Source organism: Dipodomys spectabilis, unplaced genomic scaffold, assembly GCF_019054845.1.
Source record: "Dipodomys spectabilis isolate Male_0828 unplaced genomic scaffold, ASM1905484v1 ptg000772l, whole genome shotgun sequence".
NCBI classification, from domain to species: domain Eukaryota; kingdom Metazoa; phylum Chordata; class Mammalia; order Rodentia; family Heteromyidae; genus Dipodomys; species Dipodomys spectabilis.
The window spans coordinates 470,753-496,511 of NW_024871449.1; the positions used below are offsets into that span (position 1 = coordinate 470,753).

Sequence of the window (25,759 nt, forward strand, 5' to 3'; positions counted from 1 at the left end):
AGATCCTGGGTCTTTTGAGTTTGTCCTTTGCCCCATGTGACCATGTTCCTCTTGGCTTCCATCAGCAGCTGCCCACTGGGCGCAGAGACACAGATCCGCTCTCCCACTGCCTGAGCTCCTGCATAGCCTTTCCTTCACTTGAGGTGCTGGGGGCTTCTCTGGGCCCAGAGAAGGGGATTTCTTCCTCCCTTCCTCCCTTCCTCCCTTCCTTCCTCCCTCCCATAATCCTGGCACCACTGCCCACCTGTGACTCCGTGTCCCCAATCTATGGGATGACGATGATGACCATGCTCGGGGGGGAGGTGGGGACAGTGCCTAGCCATCTGGAGACTGTGGAGACTTGGCAGTGAGGACTCAGCAGGTGGTGGCTGCTGCTCCGGCCTTCTCTGTCCTCCAGGGCCATGTTGGGGACCCTGTGGATTGGTCATGCCATTGCTTGTCTGTCTGCCGATCCCGTCATGCTGTCCCTCAGGGTGGAGCCGGGGTGCTGTCTCTGCTTCCTCTCCATCTGAGAATGGTGTGTGGTGTTGAGGGACAGAAAGAGGGTGGGAAGGAGTTTGGGGTGGGGAGGACCGTGAGGGCCCACTGGGACCTTGGTCCAGTCAAGCCCTGTACCCTCTGTATCCACACCTGGAGACAAACTACCTCATTCTCTTGGGATTGACACCTGAATTTCACTTTTTTTTTTTTGTTGTTGGTCGTGGGTCTTGAACTCTGAGCCTGGGCGCTGTCCCTCAGCTCTTCAGCTCAAGAAGAGCACTCTACCACTTGAGCCTCAGTGCCACTTCTGGTTTTCTGAGTGGTTTATTGGAGATAAAAGTCTCATGGACTTTTCCTTCCCAGGCTGGCTTTGAACTGCGATCCTCAGATCTCAGCCTCCTGAGTAGCTAGGATGACAGGCGTGAGCCACTGGTGCCAGCATCTTTTTTTTTTTTTTTAAAGTAAAAAACTCCTTTTATTTTAAGCTTCAGGTAGAAGATGTGGGAGTTGAGGTAGGAAGTGATGATTCCTGTGGGCTGGTCCTGAGTGGTTAGAACACCCTGGTAGTCCAACTGAACCCAGGTCCCTGTGCGTGCTGCCTCTGAGCCACACGCAGCCCTGCTGGCCCTGCTGGGTTGATTTATTTTCTGTAAGCAGAGGATTCTTACAGCTTATTTTGCCTCCTACCTGTTGTTGGGCATGGAGATGATTTTTTCCCCCACTCTAACACAGGTGGTTAATTTTGTACCCCTCTTACATTCTTGTGCACCTGGAAGAGCTGCTGCCAATGACTCCTTGGCTTGTGCGCTTGACTTAAGCCTTCACGTGATCCTGCTGTCAGTCATCTTAAAGCCCAAGACTCTGACGCCTGTTCTCTTGGCCATTGTGTCCCCTAGTGACACATTGTACTCCACAGTGTTCCACACTGAGTGAGGGCTACAGGTGCATAGACTGAGCCCACAGCCTGGAGGCTGGCAAGGCGGGGACTTCCCCTGTGCCCCACACTCGCCTCTGTTGGCCTTTGTAAACAATCTTCACGATTTTGATAGGAGAGAGGGTACCTTGCTTTATTCACAATTCTTGGCTTCCCAGTGAGTGCTGCTTTTTATCTTTATTAGTTGATCGGAGTTCCTTCTCCTCCTCCTCCCCACAGGGGCTCTCTGTTTTCTAGCGCCCTTGGCTCCTGAACTGTGGGTGTGCAAGCATGTAGTTTGTGCTCAAGCACCACCAGGCTAGCAGGCTTCAAAGTGACTACAATCCCAGGCCCAGCAGGAGCCACAAAAAAGAAGTAAGAAGTACAAAAGTTGAGGCCTTCATTTGGCCCCACCCTTGTGTTTATGAAGTTCTAGGTCAGAGTGGGAGAGTGTCTTCCCAAGGCCACACAATGGAGAAAGTCCAAGCTTGGAGGTCGCATTGCTGTTCTCCAGGATGCCTCGTAAGCTTTCAGGCTCCAGTGGAGGACCGGCTGGAACGTGATGAGTAGAGAAGCTGTGGTCCAGAAAGTATTGCCGATCCTGTCCTAGGTCGGGGACTTGTGCTGACACTCTTCTGGGTTAGGGACTTGAGCTCAGTCTCTTCCCAGCCAACATCAGCCTGGCCCGGAGAGCCTCACGAGCTGCCTCAGCCAGTCTTCCAGGGGTCCCTTTGCTCACTGTGGTTCTGCGCTGGCCTCTATGAGTCACACCAAAGCTGCCAGTCCCTGGCCTCAAGGGCTCTCTGTTAGGCTTGGCCCAGCTTGCCTTCCAGCAGCTCTGACCACAGCTTCATCTTCCTTAGGAAGGTGAAGGTCTGGTTCAGACCTCTGTTCTGGAGTACTTATGCCCTGCTGTGGGCATGGCCAAGGCCCCTCTGGTTCTTCTGCCTCCTTTCTGGTCCTCCTTCCTGTGGAGGCTGCTCTTCGAAGGAGGTGCCAGGCCTTCTATGCGTCCTATGCATTCACAGTGCCTTATGGTGTTTGCTCAGTGGTTGAGTCAGGGTGGACTTTATTAAAGGCCCAATGTTAATGTCATGTGTTTTTAAGAAGTTGGCTTCTGCCTCTCTCCTAGGGCTCCCTGACCTTCACATTCCTCTTCCTCCTCTTCCTCCTCTTCCTTGCTTCCACCCCCTACATGTAAGTTGGGGCCTACTTCACCTACAGATCCTGGTGAGACCCCCGTTTCTGAGCTCTGTCTTCCCTCTGCAGCACCTCCTCCGTCAAGGGCGGCCAGCCGTGCAGGTCTCGCACGAACTTGAGGTTGTGGCGACTGAGTATGAACAGGAGATGATGGTGGTGAGTGGTGACGTGGCTGGGTTCGGCACTGTCAAGCCCATTGGTGTCCACACGGTGGTGAAGGGCCGGCTGCACTTGACCTTGGCCAATGTGGGTGAGTCTCAGCAACCCTGACTGGTTTTGTGCCATTTGTCCAGCGACTGCTTGACTGCCCAGCTAGAGCAGGAGGGGCGCCAGCGCCATGGGCCTGGCACACTTAGTGGGAAATGGGCAAGATTTGGATCAGCATGGTTTCAAGGGCTGAGCTCAGCTGCTGAGCCTGCCCTGGCATTGGGCATTTGGTCCTGATTTCTAGTCAGGATTGGAGCACCTTGTTTATCCCAGGCTTGCCTGTGCTCTGTTTCTTGATGCTATCCTGGGTCATCTCTGTGACTGTCCTCAGATAAAGTGACTGGGTTCCAGAAAGAATTTTCCTTTGGAGCTCCAGACTAAATGACTGCCCCATCACAGAGATTAGAGAGACGTTTCCGAACACCATCAGCTAAGGAATAGGCGAGTGAGAAGTGCATTCTCTTGAACACCATGATGGTTGTATCAAGAGTCGCTCATCCTACATGGGCCAAGGGGTGCAGGTGTTGGGCCTGGGCCAGGCTGAGGGGATTCTGTCTGGGGCTTCCACTAGGGGCTGTAATAGGGAAGGGGGCTGGAGGAAAGGGAATTGAGGCTCAAAGCCAGATGCCTGCCTACCCCCATCCCAGAGGGCCAGTGTGGGGTTCTGCAGGGCTAGTGATAAAACCCACTGGCCCCTTCTTGTGGTGCTCCAAAAGGGGTGGGTTCTGGGAAAAATAACACAAAACCAGCTATTGGGGTTTCTGGAGCAGAGCCTAGGAGGATGGGACTTAGGTCTCTGTTGTTTTATTAGGGAATTTTCCGTTCTTCAAAATCCAGCTTGATTTTAAATCCTGGAGCCCCATGGGCCACATCCACTGTGTTCTGACAGCACAGGGGTTGGCAGAGCCCGCGGTGGCGGCGGAGGAGCAAGCACACAGCTCATTAAGTCTGGCTGGAGGTTTCTGCCTGCTTGTTTACAAATGTAGGATCCGAGGCAGGCTGGAAAATAGACAATATGGAAACAGCAAAACTCAATTAGGTTCTGGAGAAATAAACGAGCCGCATGTGAGAAGCAGGCATGATTCAAGAGCTCAAGTGACCAGGAGAGTTGTGAGAGGCACCCTGCTTCCAGGGCCAGGGCCGTGGCGGTTATTTTTATATTTAATTCACCAGCCCACAACCCTGCAGTGACTCTAGGTTTTAAAGTCTTATCTTCAGAAGAAAGATGGGCTTCATTATATGTTATCTCCAATTGTCATTTTCATACTTTGCCTGCAAGAGGGAGATAAGCCGTGGGAAGGAGGGTCTGAGATGCCAGTGTGAGTCCCTTGCACGCGTGTGTGTGTGTGTGTCTAGGAGGGCGAGGGCCAGACGGGCCCCATGGGTGCATGCTGCTGCACTTGGGTTTCTTCGACAGATTTTGTATTTTTTGACATGAAATGTTACACCCTTTCTTTTGTTACAAAACTGGTTGCTCTGCATGGTGCAGCAGCGTGTGTCAGAGAAGTGGATGAAGCTGTGGGAAGCACCTGAGTGACAGCCACAGGACAGAGCCTCCACCCCGGTCCCTGTGCCTGGCTGGCTGCATTCACAGGCTGGGTGCTATAGACTCTGGCTGCGTGGGTGTCTGCCAGCCCTGCTCACTGCTCCTGGAATCTTGGTCTTGCAGGTGGCCTCTCCCTAGCCCGTTCACTTTCCCAGCAGCCGTCTTTCCCATTAACAGGAGTTGCCCATCGTAGTTGTGGCCTAGATCAGCAGGGGGTCAGCTGGAGCCAAGTTGTCACTCCGCAGCCTCTTGGGGGGCATTCCAGGAGGGCACTTGTCCGGGCAGATGCTCCTTGTCCAGCAGCTCATGGCAACAGATCACGTCTTCAAGGACAGCCAGTGGTGATGGACTCAGACAAATGAGCAAGTGGGTGAGGTTGACGTCCAGTGGTGGCGTGCTTTGCTCCCTAGAGGGGGCTGCGTGGGAGCTCTGCCTGCATGGGGGAACTCCATCCCTGGGGTAAATGTGTGGTGGCTCGCTCTCACCTTCTGTCTCACCACATAAACTTCAGACAGCAGGCTGGGTCCTGGGTGCCTGCTTGCTTCCCCAACTTCCAGCAAACCAGCGCTCTATGAAGACAGGGAGAGGCAGTGGTAGCGAGGCCCAGCAGCCTCCTTCATCTATGAGGTGACCTCGTGCCTGCAAGTCTCACCGCTGTGGCTGCTGTCATCCTCTGTCCTCTTCCAAGCCCAAGCTCCACGAAGGTGCTCACCTGCCCTGGGAGCTGCGCAACTGACCTTCACCTGGAGGCAGCGTCTGTGGGCTCTACAGTGCAGTGCTCACTTCTGTCAGATGTGGGGGATCCAGATGCCCTCACCTGTGATTCAGGGACCTGGCCATGAGATGGTTGAGAAGGCTCCAGAAGGTTCTGGGCTTCTCTCAGTGTGAGGCTGACCCCCTGCAGTGGTGCTGTGTGCCCACTGGGGGACTGGGAGCCTCTGGGAGCACGTCCTCGGGACACCACAGCTCAGCCTCTGCCCCCGTATTGAATTCATGTGTGAAGAAACAAGGCAGAGGCACCTGGACCAGTTCTGAGTTTGAAGGCAGGAAACAGAGGCACTTTGGGGGTCCAGGTGCTATCCTAGCCTGTGCCTGTCAGTGCCCGGAGCCCTGGTGCTGGGCCCTGGAGGAAGAACTCTCTCCCCGCCTGCCTTCCCCTCCTCCTGGCAGGTGCTGGAGGATACTGGCTGTTCGTACTTGTGGTCTTGCCCGTGTGCCTCTCGTGGTGGGAGCCTGTGGGGAGCAGGGCGCTGCCTGGGTGCCCGTCATATCTTAGGGCCTGGCTCTTCCTGGACCTCAGATGAGCTCAGCCACAAGATTTATCTCATGAGCTACTGTCCAGGTTCAAAAAGGGATCTGATGCAGATGAGTATATTTTCTGGTGAGGACTTTGCAGGCCCCTGCCTGAGGCCATGCAGTTTGGCATGAAGGAGGTTCAGAAGACCCAGGAAGAGGGCAGAAGCAGAAGTGGACAGGGTCAGGTGGCTGGGGTCCAGAACACCTGGGAAGAGGGCTGGGGCAGAGGTGGGCAGGGACAGGTGGCTGTTGAGAAGGGACAGGTTCTCAGCAGAGGACAGTGGGGAGCAGCTCTTGTCCAGATGCTTGTTCTCAGGGGGAAGCCCAGGGGCTATGGAGAGAACACCAAGTGTCCTGGGCTCTGATGGTGGCAGTGTAGCTGTGGACACGTGGGAAAAGTCGACGCTGCGTTTCTGTGCTATGCAGCACAGACCTGCTGAGCAGGCCATGACCAAAGCTGCTGTGCTGCCATCTGCCACGGATCCGCAGCAGGGTAACGAAAAAGGGATGTGGGCAGTTACAGAATACTGGCTAGGGAGCCTTTCCCTTAGAAAGGGGACATCCCGGTTGGGGCGGGACAGCCCTGCCATCTGACCCTCAGTGACAACAGAGGACTTGGCTGTGAGAGTGGATGTCTCAGGCTGCACGCAGGTGTCTCGACCCCGTGTTTAATTACCGGGTGAGCTTTGGAAGCCAGGCAGGTTGGGAAAGCAGCCGAGCTCCAGCACCCTCCAGAGCTTCGGTTCCCGCTCTAGCCTCAGGAGAGGCAGGGAGGCAGCTGGGAGCCAGACTCCCAGTAACCACCCTGAAGGCCATTTAAAAGTGATTGGGAGCTGGGTGCTGGTGGCTCAGGCCTGTAATCCTAGTTGCTCAGGAGGCTGAGATCTAAGGATCTCTGTTCAAAGCCAGCCCAGGCAGACAAATCCAAGAAATTTTTATCTTCCATTAACCAACAAAAAGCTAGAAGTGGAGATGTCGCTTAAATGGTAGAGAACCAACATTGGCGAAATAGGCAAGCAAGAATGAGAGGACCTAAATTCAAGCCCCAGAACTGGGCACATAAAAAAAATAAGAAAAAGTCAGGTATTGGTGGCTCACACCTGTAATACTAGCTACTCAGGAGGGTAAGATTAGGATTGCAGTTTGAAGCTAGCCTAGGCAGGAGAGCCTACTGCTAGAAAGTCAGAGTGAGGCTGTAGTTCAAGTACTAAAGTACCAGCCTGAGTGAAAAAGCTAAGGGAAAGTGCCCAGGCCCTCGATCAAGCCCTAGTACTGGCACCTCCTCACCCCAAAATGTGGTTAGGATGTAAAGGAAAAGGCCATGGCCTGTTTGCGCACTAAGGTGACCTCTTCTAGACTTTGGCTGGAGATGGCTTCAGTCTCCATGTGCTGCTACAATTGGGGCATCTGCCTTGCTGTCCTCACTGGCACCTTTTCACTGACCGGTCTTCTTGCAGGGCTGGCTTGCTATGGCCCTGATGCACTAGGATCACTATTCAGGGATTTTTGGAGACCTGCTGGACTCTGTGGAAGAATGGGGCCCCCCTGCCCACCTCAGGAAAGAGGTGTCTGCCAGGGAGCTGAGTGACGTGCCATTAGGACAACCTTGGTCTGACGGAGGATGAGAATGTGGCTAGCTCCCTAGGCTGTGGGCAGAGGAACGTGTGTGTGGCAGGCTCAAAACCACCTTGTTGGGCTGGGGCAATGCATGGCATGGGCATTCCCTTGCCACCCGGGTGGCCTATTTTGGAATGTAAGTTCCTTAGCTGCACCCTGCCTCATCCCAAGTGAAAGTCAGCTCTGTGTGGAATGTGTGGGTCCTGTCTCCATGGGAGAATGCCCCCTGGTCTCGCTGGCTCTTGGTCAGCTTGCAGGTTCTCTGGGTGCTACTTCCGTTCAGCTGGAGGTCATTATGGCTGGGCGTATATCCTGTGGGCACATCTGTGCTGCCCTCAGAGGCCTCTGTCAGGTACGTGCATCAGCAGGGACTCTTGTGCAGTGGCTCTTTGCTTGCACACGAGAAGGCCTGTCTTTGGCCAGGGTATTACCTAAAGCTCAGGTTACCCATCAGCCATGTCACATGGGGGGCCCAGAGACCCAGAAGTAAACTATGTAGGCACACTGAGCCCCTTGTGTACAGCAGAGCATGAGTCTGGAGATGAGAGTTTAGAGACCTAAGCTCCTGCCTGATATTATTACAGGACACACTCAGAGCAGAGGCTGGTGCTGGGGCCAGTGGTGGGCCTGAGGGTGCACGTGACGCCCCAGGACTGGAGCTGCTTATGGGGAGGGCGGCTGGGTCCGTCAGCAACTCCATGGTCTCTGTCGCATGGATGTCCCCTTCACTCAGGTCACGTGGATGAACCAAGAATGAGCGGTTCCAGCGTGCTCCCACCAACCAGGTCTCGGCTCATCACGAATGTGGGGATCAGCCACTTCTCTGGAGGCAGCCTCCTCACGCCTGCAGGCCCAAGACGTGAGTTGAAACTGTGAGATCCAGGAGGTGGGTGGTGGGTAATATGGGGTTGGGTAGACGAGGCTGAAGCCTTCCTATGTGGTGTCGTTGGTGGCCCACCGTGGCTGGGTAGATGGTGGCTCTGGCACTGTGTTGCAAGCTGCTTGGACAGGGAGGAGGAAGTGAGGGAAAAGCGGGGCAAACAAACTTGCTCATTGCTTTCCTAACCAACTTCAGAGCGTGGGAAGGACAGACTTGGGTTTGGGGAGAGACAACAGTGTTTGGTAAAAGTGCTTTTCTTAGCAGGAAAATGCTAAAGTTTGCTATTCCTCTTAAACCCAAAGGTGCCACAGATCAGATTATAAGCTTTTTTTTTTTTTTAATAGAAATGAAAGTAGGGCTTTTTTTCTTTCCTTTTTCTTCTCTACTTCTGGTACTAGAGTTTACATTCAGGACATAGTGTTCTTGCTCAACTTTCTTGTTTCTGGCTGGTGCTCTACCACTTGATCCATGCTTCTACTTCTGGCTTTTCAGTGTTTAATGGAGGTAAGAGCCTCAGGATTGTCTGCCAACGCTGGCACTGAACCATGATCCTCAGCTCTCAGCCCCCTGAGTAGCTTAGGATTACAGGCGTGAGCCACCAGCACCCAGCACACAATTTTTGAAGCACTTTCTGCCTCTCAGCTAGTATCAGTCTGGAGCTTCAATGCTGGTCTCCAGGAGGCAGGGGAGCAGCTTGTGCAGAGGTGCTGAGGCCCCATGCTGCCCTCCAGCCGCCTGTGCAGCTGCCCGGCTCCGGCTCTGGCTCCGGCTCCAGCTCCTGGACTAAGCCACAGCAGCTCAGACCTGATTCTGGGCTGAGCTTTTTTACGCCTGTGTCTGACAAACCAAAATCCTCTTCTTAAGTGGTCATTTTAGACATTTTAAAACCAACTTGAGCCATCTAAAAGCCAATTAAATGGCTTTAAGATGGATTGGCGACAAGACACCTGCAATAGCATGTTCTCTGTGATGGGTGAGGCGTGGGGGGGGGGGGCACCCCCGTGAGCTTGTCAGCGAGTCCGTGGACATCTGCTGACAGGAGGCAGACCCAGGCACCGGGAACCTGCGCTGCCATTGGTTTCCTTGGGAAACTTCTGGTGGTGCCTGCGAAGTGAGGGGGACCCAGGTTCTCTCAGTGCCCTGCCTGGGCCAGATGACAGTCAGGGAGCCTCATGTGACAACCGTGGCATGGCCTTGTCACTGAGCAGAGTACCGTTTGATCCCATCCTGGGAAGGAGGGGCAGGTGGCAGCTGTCCCTGTGCCTGTGGCCGGTTCAGCTACTTCCTCCCTGCTGAGTGATTCCCGCTGCGTCCAGGGCGTGAGTAGAGCCACTCTCACAGGAGACAGGCCCCTCTGGTGCTCAGGCCGCCCAGGGGCAGCTGGGGGCAGTGTTGAGCCAGGCCTGTCTGAGCCATCTTTGTGTCTGACAGTCAGATAGGCCTCCAGCCCAGGAGCACAACCCCACAGAGACCTTGCACCTAGTTCAATTCCAGGTTCACGACGTCTACACACAGGGTGGATTTGGGGGTCCAAGGTGGTGATGCACCCGGGGGGTTCCCAGCCTGCAGGGCTTCTGTGCAGTTTCCCCTGAGCTGAGGACACAGTCCTTGGGGAGGGCGTTCACTGCCCCTTTAAATCCCAAGCACTTGTGCTTTCCCTGGAAACTGATGTGTAGCCGGGTGTACAGAAGGACTGGAATCAGAATGCCTTTGATTTGAGAATTTCCTTCCACCCTGGCGCCCCCTTTTGGGGGAAGGGCTCTGCAGGGGCCAGGCTGCAAGATTGCTGTCTCTGTCAGTGTCTTGGAACCCTGGTGATTGGGTCTACAAAAGCCAGATGGGGGAGCTCCATGGCTGGACGGAGTATTTCTGGGGGTTGGTCACTGAGTGTACTAGCCAAGAGAGGCCACACATCCACTGTGACTCATCCCATGACCTTTCAGCAGGAAAAAAAGTGGTCCAAGCGCAGAAGCTGGCTGACGTGGACAGCGAGCTGGCCGCCATGCTGCTGACCCACATGCGGGCTGGCCAGAGGTCCCCGGGCGCAGGCTGTGAGGCCGACGCCGTGCGCAGGCGCAAGCTGGAGAGGATGAGGTCTGTGCGCCTGCAGGAGTCCAGAGGGGAGCCCGTGGGCCGCAAGGCAAGCTTGCTGGTAAGGTCATCACGCGTGACACCAGCCCCAGTCTCTCCACGTCCTCCCAGATCCTGGTTTCAGGAGAACAGGAGCCATTCCCTCCACCAGAAGGGTGCATACCGTGTGGATTGCGGGGTTCTGTGTGTTTACACATGGCCCGGCGTGGCCAGTGACAGCTCCACTGTGCAGAGAGGCTGTGGTAACTTTATGCTCAGGGAGGCCTCCAAGGGGAGGTTGGTGCCCTGCCCCTCCTAGGGGCTGAGAGACCTGTGTCTCCCTGCAGCGTGGAAAGGCCAGAGCATTGGACACTGGAAAGCTGGTGTCAGTCATTTAAGGCTGCATCGCATTTCTCCTCCTTTGCTGAGGTGAAGTGCGAGGCTTGTGGGCAGTGGCCCCCTTGGCTCTCTTGGCCCCTCCGTGTGGGGAGGCTCTCAGCCCGGCTGAGTGGGTCCAGGGCAGCTGCAGCCTGGGCTCCTGGCACAGAGGCCGCGTCTTCTGGGCCCTCGCTCGTGTGAAGCCGTCTCACTTCTTAGCGTAAGGCCCATGAGAAAACAAGTGTGGCAGTCCACTGAGTGTCGGGGCCCTCAGCCTCCCTGAAGCTGGTTGTCAGGTCTTGGACCCCATAGAGCTGAGTGGACTGTGGTCGCTGGCGGGCTCTTGACACCAGCCTGGGGATCTGCCACGTCCCCAGGCTGTCTTGAGGCCATTTTTTTTTCTTTTACTTGAAACTACTGCTTCAGTGTTCCCCACTGCATGCTGTGCTGAAGGCTCCTCTCAGGATCTTGCAGGGCAGACCCCCGAGGGGGCAGAGAAAGGATGGGTGCTCTGTGGACCTCCTCGAGGAGGGGGAAGCTTCCCTTATTTTCTATTCCAATACCCTGGAGTGTGGGCGGGCCATTCCTTCCAAATCATGTACTCAAAGAAGCGGGGAGAGTCTTTCCAGAAGGAACTTGGAATACTGGGGCACATGGCCAAGCAAAGCAGACCTCTCAGGGAGGAGCGCACCCCTGGCCTGCCCCCAGGTGGGCCTTGGTGTTTGCAGGCCCAGCAGAATGTGCGAGCACAGCACTCCAGGGACCTGCAGGTCATTGACGCCTACCGGGAGCGCACCAAGGCCGAGAGCATCACCAGCGTGCTGAGCCTGGCCATCACCACACGGCACACACTCTATGCCACCCTGGGCACTGCTGAGTTCTTCGAGTTCGCCCTTAAGAACCCTCATAACACACAGCACACGGTGACCATCGAGATCGACAACCCTGAGCTCAGGTGGGCGCGGCTCTGCCCTCGCCCACATCCCGGCGGGCAGAGCCAGATTTTCAGCCCCGTCGACTCCCGTCCCCTCCTCTGAGGCAGTTCTGGGGGGATGTGACTTCCGCACACGGCGAGGGTCCTCACTGCCGGCCCCCTCCTCTCTAGCATCATCGTGGACAGTCAGGAGTGGAGGTACTTCAAAGATGCCAGTGGCCTGCACACACCGCTGGAGGAGGACATGTTCCGGCTGCGCGCCGGCCTGGCTCCCCAACTCTACCTGCGCCCCCGGGAGACCGCCCACATCCCCTTCAAGTACCAGAGCTGCTTTGCAGGCCCACCAGCCCCGGCACAGGTGCGTGCAGGCACAGGAGGGACTTCTCTTGCTAGCCAGTGGAAGGAGAGGAGCACTTTCCTGTCTTCTCAGCATCTCGTGCTCATCCCCCACCCCCATTTCTGCAGCAGGGGATGGGGGGATCAGTCGCAAATGTCTACCCACCCTGCGTGTCACTCCGTGGGTGTTCTGCACCTGCGCTGTGCGTAGCACCTCAGGTGTTCCTCCCCCACCTGGTGGGTGTCACAGAGGCTATTCTGGCCACTCCTTTTGTGACCCCAGGGAGAAGTCTCTGGTTGGGGGAGCGTGCCCTTCTCCCTGCAGTGTGTGCTCCTTCACTCAGCCAGCCTGAAGTGTTGGGAACACGAGAGCCTTGTGCACATGTGCGGGATGGGGAGCGGCTCTGGCAGATGTTCCGTAGGATGAAAACTGTCATGAGGGGCTTCAGGCCTCACCGAGGCTCCCAGGCAATCCACACTGGCTCTGGGTGGGCTGTGGGGTAGCTGAGACCCAGCCTTGGCTTTAGGCAGAGATGGAGGTGGTCAGGCAGAGGCAGGGATGGCTCCAGGTCTACCGTTCAGTGGGCCTTGCTTCTTGCCTGGTGGGTGGCGCCGGTCAGTGGTAGCCACAACCCACAGGCTGGCGTGAGAGTAAGTGGGTGAGGCTTTGGCATTCTAGCCCTTGGGGTCTGAGTGCTGGTCACCACTGACTCTACCTCCTGACCTGCTCGTACAAATCTCTCATAGGCTGAACTGACCGCTGAGAAGGGCACAGACACTGGGTCGCCGGGGAAGTGGAGATCCATGCCCACTAAACATGCCAAGGTAAAGGGAAGAAGACACCCGGTGGGCCCATGGCCTTGGAGCCGTGTGGGTCATTAGCTTGAGGGTTGCCCCTGCCCCCTCTCTGCCTTCTTAGAAGGAAGGGGTTGAACGAGGCAGTGGGGCAAAGACCTTCAAGCACCCTTCCTTCCTGTTCCAGCAGGGTAGTAGCTGCCCTGCCAGGCACTGGCATAGTCCACGCGTGGTGCCCAGCATGGACATGACACCTGGCAGCTTGTCACTGTGAGCCCTGGCTCTGGTGCAAAGCCCGTGGTCCCAGTGACTTCTGCCCTGCCCCTGCCCCTGAGCATCTCTGGAGCCTGGCACACAGCATTCTCTAGTTGAGTATGTGTGCCTGTGTATGCACAAACATGCACATGCACGTGCGCACACACACACACACACACACACACGTGTGTGTGTGTGTGTGTGTTCAGGCTGGAGACAGGGAGAAAGAGGTCCTTCCTAGAAGGGGTAGTTAGTGGCAGCTGTAGTTTTGGGAGGCTTTAGTCAGCTAAGAGAAGGCCAAACAAGATTTCAGATGTCTTAAACAAAAATGTTTTAGGCCAATCAAAAAAAAAAGATTTCAGATGTCTTCACTTTAAAATAATCTTTATATCAAAATGAGGATCTCTTCATATGGATTTGGAGTTTTAGGGAAAATTTCAGACATTTTATTAGCTTACCCATAGTTCCTTACTGTCAGCCTGTGGGCTTACAGCCCACTTCAGTTATGCTGTCCGGTGGAAAATGGTAAAGTTTCAGCTCTGTCATTCTTCCTGTGATTCATCTGTAAACAGGAGCTCTTCCTGTCAGCTCTTTGGCTATCCTGAAATATACTTTTGTCCTTTAAGTCAGCAGAAATGGTACATTCATTCCCTTTGCCAGGTTTCAAAACAGTGAGTTATGGACAACCAGTCTCCAAAGACAGGGTATTTTTTGTTTTTTTTTTTTGTTTTTTTTTTTGACACCTCATTATGAACTGGATTTTGTATCTAGATTTCTCATTCCATGGAAGGCATTATTCTTTAGCTGCCTAAACTGCCTTGTCTCTGGCCATTGCCATCTTTCTCAAGTTAACTTCTGTGTCTTTAAAATAACAATTTCAAGCTTAGAGAAAAATTACAAGAAAATGCAAAAAAATTCTCTGAAGTTGTTTGCCCCCATTTCCTAATGGCGAGCATTTCCCCACGTGCCTCACCATTTTCTCTACATATTGGCCTCTTTGGTTCCTTCCTTCCTTCCTTCCTTCTTTCCTTCCTTCCCTTGCGTTCTTCCTTTTTCTTTTTTCTTCTTTCTTTCCTTTTCCTTGTTCTTCCTCCCTCTTTCTCTCCTCCCTCCCTTCCTTGCTCCTTCCCCTCCTTCTTTCCTATACTGGAACTCAGGACCTGGGCACTGTCCTTGATCTTTTTCACTCAAGGCTAATGTTCTTACCACTTGAGCCACAGTTCCACTTTTAGCCTTTTTGGTAGTTCATTGGAGATGATAAACATCTTACAGACTTTCCTGTTTGGGCTGGCTTTGAACTGCAGTCTTCAGATCTCAGCCTCCTGGATCACTAGGATTAGATGCATGCGCTGTTGGTGCCTGGCTTATGTATACATATTTTTTCTGAACAGTTTGAGAGTAAATTAATGACCTAATGCCACTGAACACTGAAACCCAAAGGATCTGTCCAGAGAATGTGCACCCCAAGGACCAGGGCTGTCAGAAATGGTCTTGAGATTTGCTTTCCACAGATGTCCCTGTGCTCAGCCTGTCCACATCAGACACCCAGAAGCGTGGCCAATCCTGGCTGGCTTGCTACCACTTAGGCTCACCTTGTCTTTGGCCGTGGCTGGTGGTCCTATGCGGTACCCTCAGGCTGCTGGTCGCACTTGCCTCTGACTAGATGCACCCTGTGCGGTGTTTGCTTGTCCTCAGATGCACGCCGCTTCTGGAGCAGGACACACGGCATGGCTTGTCCTCAGCATCACGCAGTGTTGACTTGTCTCCTTCCTGGGGAGGTGATTGGCGGTGGCTCACTGGAGTGCTTTCTGCACACATCCAGGCGTGGGGAGGGGAGCTCTGACTGCCTGTCTAGTCCTTAAGGACTGTGCCTTGTTGAAGAGAAGTAGCAGCGGCATGTCCACATGTGAGCTCTGTGTTGGGGCCTGGCTTGGTGGCCCCCTGGGGGTGTGCACGTGCCTTCCCAGCAGTGTCCTGACCGCCTTTTGGGAGTGGAGATGCGTCCCTGGAGCCTGAGCTGCGGTGAGCCGAGTGCGTGTCCTGACTCCCAGCACCGCTGCTCACAGGTGGTGTTCCGCGCGAGCGGCGGCAAGCCCATCGCCGTGCTCTGTCTGACTGTGGAGCCCCAGCCCCATGTCGTGGACCAGGTCTTCCGCTTCTACCACCCGGAGCTGACCTTCCTGAAGAAGGCCATCCGCCTGCCGCCGCGGCACACGCTGCCAGGCAGGTCCCCCCGTGTCCCCCACGTCCCCATGGTGCTGTCACACCGCCATGTGCAGCCTCGTAAGCTAGCATCCCTGTCTTTATCTTGCCTCCCCTGAGGTGGCCAGTTCTACTCTTAATTCATGGCTCTGGCTGCCCTGGTCTGTTCCTGTGCTGGGGACATCTGCTTCCTCCTGATGGCTCAGGAGTGGCCCTTAGAGCCAAGTGATGTCCTTTGGGCCTGATGGCACCACTCCCTGTGGGTGACTTGCCCTCATCCATTGATGAGGGCCAGCGCTGGGGCCCTGTGCACATGTGCCTTGCTGGGCTGAGGCCACAGTGCCATGTTTCCCGTTCCAGGTGCTCCCGTGGGGATGTTTGGTGAGGAACCCCCGGTGCATGTCCGCTGCAGCGACCCCAGTGTCATCTGTGAGGCCCAGAACCTGGTATGTCACGTTGACCTGACCGCAGACAGACCCTTCCAACCCGTCTGCTGCTGGTGGTGGTGTCACTGCCCTTCCCATCCCCCTTTCCCCTCCCTCTCTTCCTCGCTCTCCTCCGTGCCCACCCCTCCCCCGCCCTGTGCCTGGCTGTTGCAGCCTTCCCATTTCAAGGTTCAGACTAAGTGGTTTCTTCTCAGGGTGCTGAGGGGCTATTCTGACATCCTTAGAGGAGCTTCGTGAATGAGTTTTCACTTTTTCTGCTAGCTTATCAGTTCCTTAATCATCTGAATTTAAATTTTAGGCAAGGGCGTAAAGCAAAGTGAATAAAGGGAATGGTAATTAAGACACTTATTAATTACCATTGTGCAAAGGATAACGGCAATAATTGTATTATGACTGGTTAGGAAACGAGATAAAATCTGTAGAATATAATTATTGAAATCAATATAAAATCAAGAAGCTAATGATTTTCTCTTGCAGTGAGCAAAACTGACTGCTGACGAGCACAGAAAAAGAATGCATTCAGTGGGGGGCGGGTCTGCTCCACCTCCCTGGCCTCACACAGCTGCAGGGCTGGGCGGGTAGATGGTGGAGAGTGTGGGTGGCCTTGCAGTGGTATGACCCACACCTGTTCTGTAGGGCCCCAAAGAGCCACAGGACGTGTTTCTGAAGGTGGCCAGTGGACCGAGCCCAGAGATCAAAGACTTCTTCGTCCTCATTTATGCGTAAGCACACAGACCTCTGTGTAGGGAAGGTGGGGAGGAGAGGAGCGCTGGGGCAGCCTGGGCTCCCACCGTCTCAGGAGACCGGTGACTGCCCTGTGACGTGAGACTCAGACGGGCAGTGGGAGCTCTGGGCCAGCGTCTCCCTGGTAAGGGCTGTTCTGTTCTGGGCAGGCTTCATACAGTTCCTGGCTCTCTCCCTCACCAAGCTCTGGGCTGAACTTGGAAGGGCTCTAGCTTGTTCCTCCACAGAATCTGGGGAGTGGCCACCATCCTCTTTATTCCTGAAGACAATGATCAAACCTCCTTTTCATCTATCCAGTGTATTAGCTTTCTTGTTGCTATGGAAGAGGCTAGACACAAACAACTTAGAAGAAGGAAGGATTTAATTTAGCTCTCAGTTTTAGGGGTTTTGGTCCATCACAGCCAGTTCTTGTTTCTGGGCTTGTCCTAGTAGTGGAAAGGGGAGGCTGTTCAGTACATGGTGGATAGGAAGGGACCAGGGTAAGCTGTGGCTTCCGGGATATGCCCCAGTGATCTGTGGTCTCCAACAGGCCCCGCCTTCTACATTTCTCTGTCTCCCAATAATGCCATCATGAGTCTATCAAAGGACCAATCCATTGACAAGGTTAGAGCCCCCAGGAGCTGATCATTTGTAGAAATACACCTAGTTTCCTAGGCAACCTTCAGTCAATAAAATAATAGTCTTGATAAGCAAGATCAGTTGTCATGCAGTTAAGCAACCCACTCCCTTTGCTGTTTTCTCATAGTCCCGTCTTGCAGCCCTTTGGGTCCTGTTGAAACTGGAGCAGGTTGGAGTCTTCCCTGCAGGACCTCTGTGGGTGAGGGTGGGGGAAGCTGTATGCAGGGCTGATGTCAGTGCGTGTCTGGGTGCTTCTTTGTAACCATCTGCGGATGTCCATCAGCCTGGCCCCGCGTGACCACAGTCTCACTGTGCCCATGCTCTGAGGCTCGGTTCATCGTGGTGGCACCATGGGGGCAGAGACAGGTGCTACATAGCCTAAGAGCTTCCTGGGGTGGGAAGATGGCAGTCGGGGGGTCAGGTGAGCCGGCCACAGCCTGTCCTTGGCTCCCATCCTCTGCAGCTTGTCCTGGGCGGCCTTCCAGCTCCCTGCCCTCTGGCAGCTGTGGCTGGCTGGCACTGCTGTCCTCAGGACGTGTGCAGACGACTCCTGTCTCTGCAGGGATCCCTGGCTGGCCGTGCCGGTGCAGACCTGGCAGGTCTGCCTTCACTCTCTGCAGCGAGTGGACGTCGCCTGTGTCACGGGCCAGCTCACACGCCTGTCCCTTGTCCTTCGTGGGATGCAGACAGTTAGGAAAGTGAGAGCCTTCACTTCGCACCCCCAGGAACTTAAGGTAGGGCCCTGGGGACCTCAGAGTCTTCGCTGTTCTGAGCCTGCTCCTGTGCATGCAGCCTGCGTTGCATGGGGGTGACAGGTGGCAGCATGGCTCTTATCCGTTGAGCTCTCCTGCCCGTGGTCACGTGAGAGGGGAGGGGGCAATGGTGGATCTGGCTCTGGACTGGTGGAGAGGGCTGAGGTTTCCAGTCTGGGCAGCCCCAGGTGAGGGAAGTCAGACTCCCAACTCCTTGTTGACCTGGGATTTCCGGAGCCAGCCAGGCAGGGGGCCCAGGAAAGTCCATGCCTGTGTCCTGACCTCCGTTCTTGCAGACAGACCCCGCTGGAGTCTTTGTGCTGCCGCCTCATGGGGTGCAGGACCTGCACGTTGGTGTCAGGCCGCAGAGAGCTGGCAGTCGCTTCATGCACCTCAACCTGGTCGACGTGGATTACCACCAGCTGGTAGCCTCCTGGCTGGTGTGCCTCTCCTGCCGCCAGCCGCTCATCTCCAAGGTCAGTTGGAGGGTCGCATGCAGGCTGAGGGGCAGAGGCACTGCAGGACCTCTGCTGTGACACACACACATGGCAGGGAGACACCAGTGCCACCTGACTGTGTGACTTGGGCTGCCCAGATGCAGGGCTCTGTGCAACGCTGGGCGGGAAAGTGCTGGTCTGGCCTAACTTCCTGGGGGTCCAGTGTCTGGGGCCATGCTATACAGCTGGGTTCAAGAAGCACCTGCAGGGGATCCCAGGGCTGTGCCCCGCAGGGGCCCCAGAGTCTCCCTGTCCTCCCTAGGCCTTTGAGATCATGATGGCAGCGGGCAAAGGGAAGGGTGCCAATAAGCGCATCACCTACACCAATCCCTACTCCTCTGGGAGGACCTACCACCTGCACAGCAGCCGCCCGGATCTGCTCCAGTTCAAGGAGGACTCCTTCCAGGTAGGGCTTGCACGCAAGGGCTGGGCTGCACTTCTTCCCCCTGGGGATGCTTAGGGGCCCCCGCAGGGCTAGCACCGCGTCCAATAGAGGTCCTGTGTCCCTGCTGGCTCCCCTGCCTTCTGGGAGGTCCTGGTGGCCCACACGCCTGTGGGTTCCTCGCAGAACCTCGGCCTCTACATCGCGAGGACCCCCATGGCATGTGGCAGTGCTCACCTCATCTCTCATGGTGTCGCCGGGCCTCAGCGTGGCCCGAGTGCCAAGGCCTGCCTCATGTTTCTAGAAGCTGCTAGAATGGAGGTGGCAGGCCAGGGGTAGGCACTGGGATCCCAACGCTCCTTTCCAGGTGGGAGGAGGAGAGACCTACACCATTGGCCTGCGGTTCGCGCCGAGTGAAAACCTGGGGCAGGAGGAGATTCTAATTTACATCAACGACCATGAGGACAAAAATGAAGAGACCTTTTGTGTCAAGGTCATCTACCAGTGAGGGCGTGGCCAGAGGCAGCTGGCGCCGGTTGCTCGTGTTCTCCCGTACACCCTCCTGGCCGTTGCAGCCTCGGCCCCAGGATCCAGTGGAGGGGTTTGGTTGAAGTCATTTTGTAACTCAGCATCTAGGTAAGCCGCTGCCGATGCCAACCCGGCTTGACCAAGTTCCCAGGCGTGACGTGAGCACCAGGGCCCTGGCTCTGCAGCCACGCATCCTGGCCGCGTGGGCACCTCGCTCTGCAGCGGCGCATTCCCGCCATGCGGGTGCCTCACTCTGCAGCCGCGTATCCCCGCCATGTGTGCGCCATGCACACGGACACCTCGCTCTGCAGCCGTGCATCATGGCTACGCAGGCGCCACACATGCGATGCCTTGTTCTGCAGCCACACATTCTGGCCAGGCGGGCGCCACACTCTGCAGCTGCACATCCCGGCTATGCGGGCGCCTCACTCCACGGCCGTGCATCCTGGCCATGCGGGCGCCACACACGCGATGCCTTGTTCTGCAGCCACACATCTGGCCAGGTGGGCACCACGCTCTGAAGCTGGACATCCTGGCCCCGCAGATGCCTCGCTCTGCAGCCACGCATCCCGGCCATGTGGGTGCCTCGCTCTGTAGCTATGCATCCCGGCCACGCGGACACCATGGCTCAGAGGTTGCCACCATCTGGAACTTTGTTCTGATCTTCACTTAGCAACATGTATTTTATAAATCAGCCTAAATGATAAGATTATGTTTTTCTCATTGGATTTTGTACGAATATACTATTTATTTGCCATGCAGAGTTTTATGTGGCGTTATTTCGCACTTTCTAAGTGATTCCCTGAAATGGTTCATTTCTGAGCATTTGCCTGTTTTTCCTGTGGATGGAAATTGGTTGAGCCTGCCTGAGCCCTGTGCCCTGTGGAGGCTCCTCAGGCCTGGTGTTGGTTTGGGGGGCTGTGGCCCTAGGGCAGCGAGCGGTTGGCGTGGTCAGAGCAGGAGGGCTCAGCCCCCTTCCTGAGTGGAGGTGCTGGCTGACTGGGCGGTGGCCCCACTGCAGCCATGTTCCTGTGGCCAGGAAAGTTCCTTGATCACAGAACCGCAGTCGCAGCTGCCTCTGCAGATCTGTGGTGCAGATGTGGTCTGCATCTTCAGAGAGGAGTTTTGCACGTGCTGTGTTACCTCCTGAAGGCTAGAGCCGAAGCTTTCTCTCATGTGCTTGGTGAGGGAGCCAGGATGGGAGGCCGTGAGTGGATTCTGTGCTGCTCTGTGCATAGCCAGGCCGGACTCTGCCTTTCCTTCCACCCTGCTCTGGGGTTGCACAGGCAGGCCTAGCAGCCAGCCCTGCTCAGGGAGAGGTTCCTGGAGCCCACAGAAGCCAGATGCCAATTCCCTGAGGCCTGGAGGAGCAATGCAGCCCTCTGCATGGGCACGACAAAGCCTCGGGGTCCACGGGGTCCATCCACGGCTGCGATTTGAGTGGTCATTACGGATGTGGGCTTGTGCTTCTAAAGCTTTGTCTCCTCCTGGAGGAGACATCCCTGCTGGCTTTGGGAGGCCAGGGCTCTCTTTCCTTAGTCACCTGCTCAGATGCCTGGACTTGCCCAGGGAGGCCCTCACAGCCCCGGAGGTAAGGAGGGCCGGCAGTGCTGGACATTCTCCCATCTCTGAGTCTAGAGTGGGCAGGATGGGCACTTAACCTCGGGAACCGCCAGGCGTATGGGGCAGATCCACAGCAGGGAGGCCAAGGCCCCAGGGATGGCCACGATGGCCTGTTCCTGACGATTCTGTGTCTCTTTCACCCAGTTGCTGAATTTCCCATGAGTGCGTAGTGTGCGGCAGAGGCACCCTGGCCACCTGGCCTGTGGTCTGCTGTCACGAAGCACCCTGCAGTCTGCAAGCCCGTGAAAAGCAGCGCAAGCCGCACTGACTGCAGCCTGCATCCTAACCATGCCGTGCTAAGGCAGCGATTGTGAAGGCCTTGTGTGCCATTTGTCACTTCTTGTCCTGGGAAGGGTGGCAGGGCCCTGCTTAGTCCTCCCAGGGCTGGAAGCCTTAGTGAGATGTATGGCTCGGGGTGATGGCGTGGGAAAGGAGACGAGGCCTTCTGCTGTGGGCCCCTGGGTTCTCACACACCACGCCAGGCACCGGTGACTCAGGCCTGTCATCCTAGCTACTCAGGAGGCTGAGACCCAAGGATCATGGTTTGAAGCCAGCCTAGGTAGGAAAGTCTATGATGAGACTTGTATCTTTAACCAGCAACAAAACAGCAAAAAACTGGAAGTGGAGCTGTGGCTCAAGTGGTTGAGCACTGGCCTTGAGTGAAAAAGCTAATGACCTCGGATGCCTGCTTCCTGGACTTGACTCCAGAGCCCCCACCCCCCGCCCTGGGACACCGGCACACAGGAATGCCCAACAAGCTGCAGCCAAGTTGCCCACACAGCTTCTGCCTACTGAAAGATGCCATGACCCCAAGGCCTTGTGGCCGCCCTCTGCCCTTGCTCTTCTTCCCCTTTCCAAATGCTGCTTAGCTGGGCACACCATCTGTCCTGCAGAGGTGTTTCCTTCCTGGCCAGGTGAGTTCATTCGAGAATATTCCCTAGAGGTGGCTCCCCCTGGAGGCTTGGTCCATAGGAAGCATCTCTGGGGTTCCTAGTGCTGGTCTGGGGACGGCTGAGTGCCATCTGGTGCCCTCTCTCTGGAGATCAGCATGTGCCTTGCAGGCTGAAGGGCACACAATACCCACTGGGCCCCGGGAGGCCCGATGGCCCACAAGGGGAAAGGGCTAGCTTTCGGCAAGAGAAACACCAGCTGAAGCCATCATGGAAGTCACACTGACCTGTCTTACTCCCATCTTTATCCTGCCTGTCCTAGTGGGCAGATGGCTCTTCCTCCTACTGGCCTGGCCAGTAGGACCCAAACCAAGACGTGTGAGCACAGGGCATTCTTTGGGGCAACACCACACTGCAGGATGTTGGGGTAGGGTGTAAAGAGGGGACATCTGGCTTAGAAAGTGGGAGAGTGGCCAGGAACAGGACAGAGGGCCGGGCTGGGGTGGCAGGAGGCTCCTGGGCTGGGCTGGGGGCTGGGGTGGGTAAGTTCATGTCTGGAACTCCCTTAGCCACAGTCCCTGCCCTCTCCATCAGGATGGAGTCCAGTCCTCAAGGAGGGGACAGTGCCAGGGTCACCTCATGCCCACCCTGGACCAGGTGGAGCTCCTCCTGCAGAGTCTGTGGCCGCATGCTGGGTGTGGTGCCCTGCTCAGGCTGCTGTGCCCACTTCTGGCTGGGCCTCTTCTGGGCATGGCACTGGGTGTCCCTTTGCCCCTTTTCATGAATAGGTAGGTATCTGTCTGGTGGGACTGTAGGGCTGGCAGGAACCCTAGGTCAAGTCCCCCCTATTCTCTGGGTTGCAGAGGGCCGCTCTTCATTTTTTTCTGAACCCAATGTGTACCGTTGCCAGCCACAGATGGGTTGGAATTTCTGGGGAGCTTGTGAGCCCGGTGATTTACGTGATAAAACCAGGCTGCACCTTGCTGGATGGTAGATAAGCTGGAGGCTCAGTCCCCCACCCCGCAAAGCCTTGTTTCTCTGGAGCCTGTGCTATTGTTTTGATCAAGGGCATTTCCAGCAGTTATTTTATTTCTTCCTTCCCACTCTATTTAACTAAAAGGAGTCACATGAAAGCCAGAGAAGAGCTTTACCCTCTCACGCTCGATAATGATTTAAGGCTGTTTGTCTCTATTTGGAAAAAAAAGAAATTAAGATGCTTTAAAAATTGTTACTTTAGGCTCCAAGAAGCTAGAGACACAGCCAGTGGATTCCCTAACTCCCCCTTCCTCTGGTGACTTGATCCCATGGGGACAAGCAGGGCATGGGTTGCAGTGTAGCAGGGCTGGATCAGAGCAGAGGCCTGGCCTGCCCTGGGGTGGTTGGAGAGATGGGTGGGCAGATACAGGACGCCCCACCTTCCTCCCTATGAAGGGGCCAGAGCCCCACCTCTGGCTGAAACCTTGTTAGGGGAGACCTGTCACGGGTTCCCCTATCTTCCTGATTCCCAGGCCCGAAAGCAAAGCCATGTTGGAACCTAACCTTGGAGGCCTCGCAGAACCCGGGCTCCCCAATTTGGAACGGCTACTGAGTTTCCACTGAAGCGTCACTGGAAGCCTTCCAAGGAGACGGGGTGGCTGAGGAGCAGTCCCTGCTGTCCTGGGGGGACAATGTCACCTTCAAGCTCAAGTCCATACCCTGAATTTGGGGAGTAAGGCTTTTGCAGGCATCCCAAGTGCGGGCTCACTTTGGAGCAGGGCAGTCCTGCTATCATGGAATATCCTTACTGGGGACAGGGACACAGAGCAAACTGCTATGTGACAACAAAGGCATTGGCAGCTGCAAGCTAAGGATGGCTGTGGCTGCCCAGAGAGCTAGGACAGAGGCCAGGGTGGCCTCTTCCTCAGCCAAGCAGGAGCCAGCCCCACACCCTTGACCTTGGACTGCTGGTGTCCAGAACTGTGGGAAACTTAAGTTTCTTTAAGCCACCTATGGCTTCAAGCAGCGTCTGGATCCATTGCTGCTCTGCCCGAGGCCTGCTGGAGCATTGTGCCCCTGACGAGAGCTCTTGTGAGTCTGGGGCAGTGATACCCCAGGAAGCCACTGCCACCCTGCCATGCATGGCCATGTGTCACTCAAGTCCTGTGAGGGTACTGCCCGATACACCGGCCTGCTTGCCTGCGTGTTTTGCTCACATGTTGATTTCCTTGTTGAAAATGATGGGTTATTAACTTTGCACCTTACAAAATACACTAAGCTTGAACTCTCTCCATCTCACTTCCCCAGCTTGTACTGGACCCCTGGCCTTGGCGCCCCTGGCCCAGCGGTGGCGTGATCTTGGCCTGCCCTTGACTTCCTCAACCTGAGACACAGCGGAAGAGCATCAACCCCTCATGGGTGAGAGCATGTGTTGCAAGGCTGCAGCTGCACTTCTCAGGAAGTGCTGGAGGCTACCGGCTCCTGCTTCCGGCCTCCTGATGCTCAGCCATGGGTGGCCTAGCCCTCCCGTCCTGCCATCCAGCTGCCCCTGGGCCCGTGGAGGTGGGAGTTCCTACCTCCTTGAGTCCACACACCTTCTTCCTGGGGGCTCGAGTTTGGTTTCTCCCATCCTTGTACATGGCACCTGGGATCCAGGGTCCTGCCTCAGGAAGCCACAGCCAGGCCTGAGGCTGGACCCCATTTCTCATGTTTCAGTCTCCTCCCAAGGGCCTCGCTCTGCCTCCCAGCACTCCAGGGAGGGCTCAGAGCTTGTGGCCTGGAAGAGGAACACATTCTGTGAGGCCTAGGGGCAGGTAATGCTCCAGAGCAAGATCTTGGATGAGGTAACGCTGTGAGCCAGCTTAGCTGGTCATTTTACTCAGATCGTGGGTCTAGCCCACAAGCTGCAGCAGAGGCATTGCACTGATGTGTTGAATGATGAGACCAGTGGGCTTTAGGCAGAGCTAGTTGCGCTCCATGGTGGTGGGGGTGGGTCTTGTCTTGTCAGTGGGAGGCAGAAGAGCCAGGACTGAGGATGCTGGGGAGGGTCTTCTGCCTTCAGGTGGCCTTTGGGCTCCAGCTGTAGCCTCACCCTCCTGTGAGGCACCAGCCACCCCCCCCCCCCCAGCTCATATTTGACAGCCCTACAACTGTGCAGCTCTCTCTGTAAGCAATGCCCCTGGTTTGCTTTTCTGGAGAGCCCTGGAGAGCAGAGCAGGGACTGAGCCTCAGGGAAGCCAGCTGGCACTTGGGCACCCCTGGCCTGCTGCCTCCACAGACAACTCTTGCAGGTACCCCCCTTCTCCCCCGGGAGGCTCACCAAAGACCCACTCTCCAGCCTCACTCTGGGGCCACTCAGCTGGGCATGGCTTCCCAGGTGCTGGGGTTCAAACCCAGAAAGTGAGGGACGGGTTCCAGTGAGGACACAGTTGCTCACCTGGCTCCCCGGCATATGAGCTGCTTCCAGAAGCCTGGGACGCAGATACTGGCCGGGACCACGAGGTCGAGCGCCACACTGGCCAATGGCAGAGCAGACAGCAAGTCTTGATGTTGTGGGCCCACCTGGCACTACAATGTGTCCCACCCATCTTCTCCAAACCCCAGAGCTGGGCAGGAGAGGTTAACTAAGGCTTCGGGTTTCTGTGAATCCTCCGATGTTGTGGGGTGGGGGGCGGTGGCATCTTGTCTGCACCTTGGGGAGCAAAATGAGAGGCCTCCGAGTCACCCAGGCACTCCCCGGAGCCGGGGGCCACGCCCCAGAAGCATCCTGCCGTGGATGGCTTTCAGGCGGTGGGTCGGTGTGGGGTGAGTTCCGATCCATTGCCCACAATAACCTGTTGTGACAAGAAGCTAGGAAACCAGACTAAAATCAATGAGCATTTGGAAACAGACTCTGCTGGAAACCATTTATTTCTAGAAGCAGTGTGGCCTGCAAAAGGCCTGGACTCAGGGACTCCAAGGAGGCCTGGGCAGGATGGAGAAGGATGAGGGGCCATGGCAGCCCACCCCCTCCCCGCCCCCGAGCTGTCCCCCCACCCTGTCCCACAGGGCCCAGCCTCGGGCCCAGTGGCTGGTGTTGGGACCGGGTGTTCACCATGCAGGAGCTCAATGAGGTTCATGCAAGGCTGGGCCCCTGGGGATAGGTGGTGGGCTTTGGATGTGTCTGGGTGTGTTGGGCTGGAACAGAGTCTCAGC

General features: G+C 56.0%; 1 protein-coding gene across 1 annotated transcript in view; it reads left to right on the forward strand.

Annotated features, from left to right (window-relative positions):
* The window catches only part of Nphp4 (nephrocystin 4), a 95,976-nt gene extending 76,139 nt beyond the window's left edge, over nt 1-19,837 (forward strand). The window contains exons 18-30 of the mRNA XM_042672807.1: nt 2,663-2,843; nt 7,993-8,118; nt 10,083-10,291; nt 11,316-11,542; nt 11,693-11,879; nt 12,605-12,682; nt 14,974-15,130; nt 15,470-15,555; nt 16,192-16,277; nt 17,480-17,651; nt 17,966-18,145; nt 18,429-18,572; nt 18,916-19,837. Coding sequence (XP_042528741.1) covers nt 2,663-2,843; nt 7,993-8,118; nt 10,083-10,291; nt 11,316-11,542; nt 11,693-11,879; nt 12,605-12,682; nt 14,974-15,130; nt 15,470-15,555; nt 16,192-16,277; nt 17,480-17,651; nt 17,966-18,145; nt 18,429-18,572; nt 18,916-19,056 — 1,974 coding nt within the window. The 3' untranslated portion in view covers nt 19,057-19,837. The remainder of the gene's footprint in view (nt 1-2,662; nt 2,844-7,992; nt 8,119-10,082; nt 10,292-11,315; nt 11,543-11,692; nt 11,880-12,604; nt 12,683-14,973; nt 15,131-15,469; nt 15,556-16,191; nt 16,278-17,479; nt 17,652-17,965; nt 18,146-18,428; nt 18,573-18,915) is intronic.
* Nucleotides 19,838-25,759: the final 5,922 nt, after the last annotated feature.